General features: G+C 56.4%; 1 protein-coding gene across 1 annotated transcript in view; it reads right to left on the minus strand.

Moving 5' to 3' along the window:
• Positions 1–5,062, minus strand: part of ZNF516 (zinc finger protein 516) — a 44,882-nt gene extending 39,820 nt beyond the window's left edge. The window contains 1 exon segment of the mRNA XM_036246028.1: positions 3,154–5,062. Within this exon segment, the coding sequence (XP_036101921.1) occupies positions 3,154–4,864 (1,711 nt within the window). The 5' untranslated portion in view covers positions 4,865–5,062.
• Between the last annotated feature and the right edge of the window lie 938 nt (positions 5,063–6,000).

Raw genomic sequence — 6,000 nt, forward strand, 5'->3', positions numbered from 1 at the left:
GAGCCACTGTCCTCACTGATGACCTCGAAGCACCCTGACTCTGCTCTGCGTCTGCAAACGCTACTTGTCATCAACTTCGAGTACCCGGCCTCCCCGACTCCTCCCTGACGGACAGAGTTCATTTCAGTGAGCTCTGGGCCCTTTTTCCATAGAGGGTTTCAATCTCGCTCAGTCACACATTTCAAAGTATTGACCTTTATTCACAACTTTGCTCTTTGTATTAGAACTCAGGGCTGAGGCTGCGGGGACCCAGTCTCCGGGGGAAATGGACACAGGGTGACAATGGGACCCTCCAAGGGCCAGGCAGCAACACCGACACAGAGGAGTATCTCCTGAAAAAAAGGTGTCTTTTCCGTCACTCTAAAGTGTCTCTAGCTACCGAAGCAACGTTCAAACCCACTCCTGGAGGTCAAAGAAAAATCTCTGGGTAAAATTATGGCACCGGGGCTGGGGGTGATACTGTAAGGGTCACAGAGATCAGAGTTTCAGCATCGACTCTGCTGCCCCAAAACCCGCCGGGGTTCGCTCCTGTGGGGCGGCTGTGATCCTGTGCTTCCCCTTCGATGGCTTTGTCCTGACAATTCCAACCAGTCATCCCGTCCAAGTGCTACAAGAACTTAAGGTCACGTAGATGTTTAAAAGTCTAAGTAATCTTTTGGTAACGGGAAAGGACCTTTTCCGGAGTTACAAGCATTTTTTAAGGGAAAAAAAGGCACACCACAGATCATGAGAGCATCCAAAACACCCATCTCCTTTCCCAAACAGCTGCAGCACGGGCCTGAGGCAAACTCTGCACGAATTACATCCGCGGAGCACCCAGGAGCGAGCGAGCTGATGCTGCGCTCCCCACCGACGGTCCCTGGGACTGAAAAGGTGGGGGTTCAGGAGGAAAGATACTGCCCTCTGGGGTTACAGAAGTGCCCCATGCAGACCTACACTGTTCTTGAACATTCTCTGCCGTTGTCATGGGATAAATTCTGTCTTCAAGCCTCTCGATAAGCTACAATATCCTGTTCATTCGACTGGTGGTTGAAATTCAACTACTATCTATGATCTCGTTGTAGAATCAAGTGAGGTGTCGAGTGTCTCAAAAAGTAGGTTACATATAGATAAAATATATATGATCTTCTTAAGAAGCAGATGATAGTCTTTAAAACTTAGGGAACTTGATAAAAAGAACAATTTCTAATTAATAGTGAAAATAATTTGATCTTTTCAATGTGATGCCTTTAAGAGCACCTACGGAATTAGCTTCGGATTAATCGCTTGCCTGCCATCATGACCGATCGGGACCAAGCCCAAGAGCTTCTCCAAGTATTAAAAATATTTGTCTTCAGCCCTGGCTGGTTTTGCTCAGTGGTTAGAGTGTTGGCCTACAGACCAAAGGGTCACAGGTTTGATTCCCAGCCAAGGGCACGAACCAGTCAAGGGGCAGGTTTGATCCCCGGCTCTGGTCGGGGTTGGGACATTCAATGATGTCTCTCTCTCACATCCATGTCTCTCTCTCCCTTCCTCCCTTCTACTCTACCTAAAAAAAAAAATCAATGAAAATGTATCCTCAGGTGAGGATTAACCAAAACATAATGAAATAAAAATATCTGTCTTCAAATAAATAAATAAGAGTCAGGACTAGCCTAATATTTTATCCATGCTCCAAAAGGCAGTCACGGTATCGCTGGGACGTGACCAGGCAAAATCTCCAGTTGTAAAACATTTTAAAGGGGAACACCAAGAATTAAAATGCCACCCAGGGGTTGCGATTGGGTCCACCAGGTTTTGCATGAGAAACTGTTAGAAGAATTTTAAAAAGCTCAGGGAAGGAGCTTGTACTTTCTGGGACAATGTATTCCCCTGCCCCTTCCCACGGGTTCACGCCGGTTAACAACAGAGCCCTAAGTGGGAAATCTGGGTCAACGCACAACGCATTATTATTCACCTACCTACACGCACACTTGTAAGTGGTGTTTTCCTCCCTACAGAACATGAATAGCCCTGCTGAAGCAACTGTGTTTCCATCACCCCTGACCTTTCGGGAAAAGCAACATCCATTAACCAGTTTTCGGGGAGCTGGGAAGAACACATTCCTGGCTACATGAAGATACAAGTTCTATAACTTGTAAGGATTACCCACAACGATGAAGAAAGTATCGAAATATTCAAAATGTACAAAAAGTAGGAAAATGGTGAAAACAAAGTTGGCCAAGCATCACCCCATGTTTACATAGCTGCTATTTAGAAAGGAGTGCCTGCCAATTAGCTGTCGCTGAGCCCACAGGGTTACCTGAATCCGGGGAGATTAATTATAACCGCACGCTGGTTTGAAGTTACTCTCTCACTTGGCTGCGTGGTGCAGGGGAGGAGGGGGGCAGGTGAAAGTGTGTGCGCATGCGTGTGCCTTCTGTGCCTGCTCTGTGCACACACGTGTGCGCACCGTGATGCGGGGACTAGGTCTGGGATTGCAAGGGAAGAGAAGGGTACCCACCCTGTGGGTGGTCTGTCGTGTGTAGCGTGTTAAATGACTGATGCCCCCTGAGAGACCATCAACTCAATGGGTCAAAGCTGTCCGTTGACACAAACGCCTACGGGCAATGAACAAAAAGGAGCCGGAAAGGGAGCAACAGGCACCTGCGTGACACCACCATCCTGAGTCAGGGCCACCCGGGTGCAGGCCTGCCTGAGCCCAGGCGACCTGGGCGTGAGGTAGCTTTGAAAGGGCGACCTGGGCACAGGGGTTTTGGGTGCAGAACACTGAACCACGTGCCTATGGGGCTGCTGGGCCTGGAAAACCTGGGTTCAGAGCTATCAGAGCCTCCAACACCTTGGCATGGGTACCTGGGCACCAGGTCTGCCTGAGCCACCTGGCTGCAGGGCTACTAAGCCTGGACCTAATGGGCTCAGAAATACCTTGGGAAGAGCTACTGGAGCACAGGGCTACCTGGTTACAAAACACTGAGCCAGGCATACCTGGTCTCAGGGACACCCGGGCATGGAGCCACCTGGGCATGGGGCCACCTGGGTATGGGGTTACCTCAGCTAGGAATACCTAGGCCTGGGCCACCTGGGTGCAGAGCTACCTGAGCCCAGACTACCTGGGCCTAAGCCACCCTGGGCGCCCACCACCTGCAACCTGGCAGCACAGGCGCGCATTCTCACCTGGTACAGGGTCGGCTGTGCCCTCCTCTCCGCTTTCATCAGCACCCTCCTCGGCCAGGCCCGAGCCTGGAGAGTCGGCTGCTGCGCAGCCCGAACCGGGGCTGCTGGGCTGTGAGGCCGAGTCACCCTCGCTGAGCGAGCCGCAGCGGGCGCGGGGCGCGCGGTCCCCGGCGCCGTCCTGGTCCCGGCGCGCGCGGCGGTGCACCCGGGAGTGCAGCACCATCTGGTGGTAGGTGCGGAAGATCTTGCCGCACTCAAAGCACTCGGAGGACTTGCCTTGGCCGGCAGGGGTGGTTGCGCGGCGGCTGGGGCGTGCCGCAGGCCGAGGGTCCAGGGTCCCAGGCATGGGGTCCCCGGGTGCGCCCGCTCTCTTGCGTGGGGGGCCCTGCGCACCAGGCTCCAGCTCTCGCTTGCGCTTCTCCTGGCTGACCAGGATGTACTCGCGGCGCTCCTTGTCGAAGGCCACGTCCCCGGCCAGCGCCTCGTCCCACGCCCCGTACTTGAGGTACTCGGCCGGCTCAGCCACCTTGCCCCTGGTGGCCAGCTGCCAGGCCTGGTAACTGTTGACCGGGTCCAGCTCGGCCACACGCTGCCCTGTCTGTCTGTGGAGGGGCGCACCTGTCCCAGCGGGGCACAGGCTCAGGCACTGGAGGAAGAGCTGCTGGGAGTCCACAGGCCCGAGCTCGCCCTCCCCCGCCAGGGCCTGCGTCCGGCCCGCCTCCACCCTGCGGTGGACGGTGTTGTGGGCGTTCAAGCTGTCCAGGTTTGTAAACAGGCTCCCGCACTTGGTGCAGACTTCATAGAGGGCCAGGCCGGCCACGATGGCCTCCTCCTGCACCACGTTGTTGATGGTGGCGATGGGGTCCAGCTCGCTCTTGGGCCTGTTCTTGCTCCCCGCCTTGGGGCCGTGCGCCTTCATGTGGTTTTTCAGGAACCACGGCTCTTTGAATCTCCGGCCGCAGATGTGGCAGCCGTGGTCGAAGGAGCCCCTGTGCTTCTTCATGTGCGCCTTCAGGAACCACGTCTGGCTGAAGGCCTGGCCGCACACCTCGCACGGGAACTCGCCGGGCGGCAGCTCGGGCTTGCCGTTCTCCACGTACGCCTCGCCGCTGGGCCCCTGCGCAGTGATGTGGTCCTTCTCGATGTGGCTCAACAGAGACTCCTCGCGCAGCGTCACGTAGCTGCACAGCCGGCACTTAAAGGGCTTGTGCGCGCGGTGCACGTGCCTCTCCAGCTCCTTCTTCCGCTCGAACTTGCTCTTGCAAAAGGAGCACTGAGCCGGCGCCCTGCCGTCCTCCGCGGCGCCCTCCGCCTCCTTCCTGCTGCTCCGCAGCAGGATCTTGGGGCTGTCCAGCTGGGTGGCACCGTTCAGGATCCTGTTGCAGGCCGAAGTGCTCTTCGTGGGGCTGGTGCAGCCGTCCAGGCCCTCGGACACGCGCGTCTCGCCGGCCTCGGGCTCGTGCCCCTGGATCAGAGTCCCTGTGCGGTGGCTGCGGATGTGGATCTTGAGGTTGCCCTTCTGGGAAGCCCTGTGGTCGCAGTAGGGGCACTTGTAGGGCTTCTCGCCCGTGTGCTTGCGCATGTGCTGCGACAGGGAGCTCTGGAAGGGGAAGCTCTTGCCGCAGATGCAGCAGCTGTGGCTCAGGGCCTTGTCCCCGGCCACCTCGGGGCCTCTGCGCAGCTCCATCTCGGCCTCCCGGCTGCGATCCATCGCAGGGACACAGGCTCACCCAGCCTGAGCGGCAGGGCTCTCGGTCCGGCAGGCCTGCGGGTCAAGGTCTTATCTCTCCATGTTCAGAGGAGCCTCCTGCTTGCGGGCTGCAGAGACGCGCCTGCCTCCGCGACGGGCATGTCCTACCTGGAGCGCATGGCACCGGGCAGTGAGCACCTGGAACAGAAGAGACACCGACAAGAGCTTAGGGAGGAGGTCTGCACGGGACCAGGGGCCCGGTCACACCCACCGACGTGATCTGCGGGGTCCTCCTTACACACATCGGTCCAGGCCGAACTAGACCGGGCACCGACAAAAATCCAGAGAGATCCAAGCAGCCGCTTGCCTTTCAAAGATCAATAATCAAGCATTAGTGATTGATGGTGATCGTGTTAAATAATTAAACCCATGTCAATTATTGTGCACTAAAGTAATTTTATCAAAAAGATTAAAAAATTTCAGGGGAAGCCGGGTGAGAGTATGAGACACACAAGAGGGGGAGGTGTGGGAATGAGGAGTCTTCGGTCAAGAACTTGGATGAGCCCTGGCCGGTTTGGTTCAGCGGTTAGAGCGTCGGCCTGCGGTCCTGAGAGACCCGGGTTCGGTTCCCGCTAAGGGCACGTACCTCGGTTGCAGTTTGTCCCCGGCCCTGGTCGGTTGTGCAGGTGGCAGCCACTCGATGTGTCCCTTTCACGTCGATGTTTCTCTCTCTCTCTGTTCCTCTCTCTCCCTCCCACTCTACCTGAACAAAAAATGGAAAAATGTCCTCGGGTGAGGATTAAAAAAAAAAAAGAACTTGGATGACTTAGTAGAAGAGAAGCAAGTACAGAAAGGGAACCCTCAGCTGTCTCAAGATCTGTTACCCCAGGCCTGGGTGGTGGATGCTGGCTGCCCCTCGGACACCACCCCCAGGTGTGTGTGACCCCGCATGGTTCCAGCCTCACCACCTCTGAGATAAAGTCCAAACTCTGGCCCACCTTACAACATCCTTGCCATCCTGGTCCTGTCCTCCTCCTCCTGCACCCCAGGCCCACTCTGCCCCCCAAACCACCCAAAACTGGCCAGAGGGCTGAGTCCTAGGTGTAGAAAACCCTGCTGAGGCCAGGAGGTGGGGCGGCCACCCCGTTTGTTCACAG

Source organism: Molossus molossus, unplaced genomic scaffold, assembly GCF_014108415.1.
Source record: "Molossus molossus isolate mMolMol1 unplaced genomic scaffold, mMolMol1.p scaffold_m16_p_6, whole genome shotgun sequence".
In the NCBI taxonomy this organism is placed as follows: domain Eukaryota; kingdom Metazoa; phylum Chordata; class Mammalia; order Chiroptera; family Molossidae; genus Molossus; species Molossus molossus.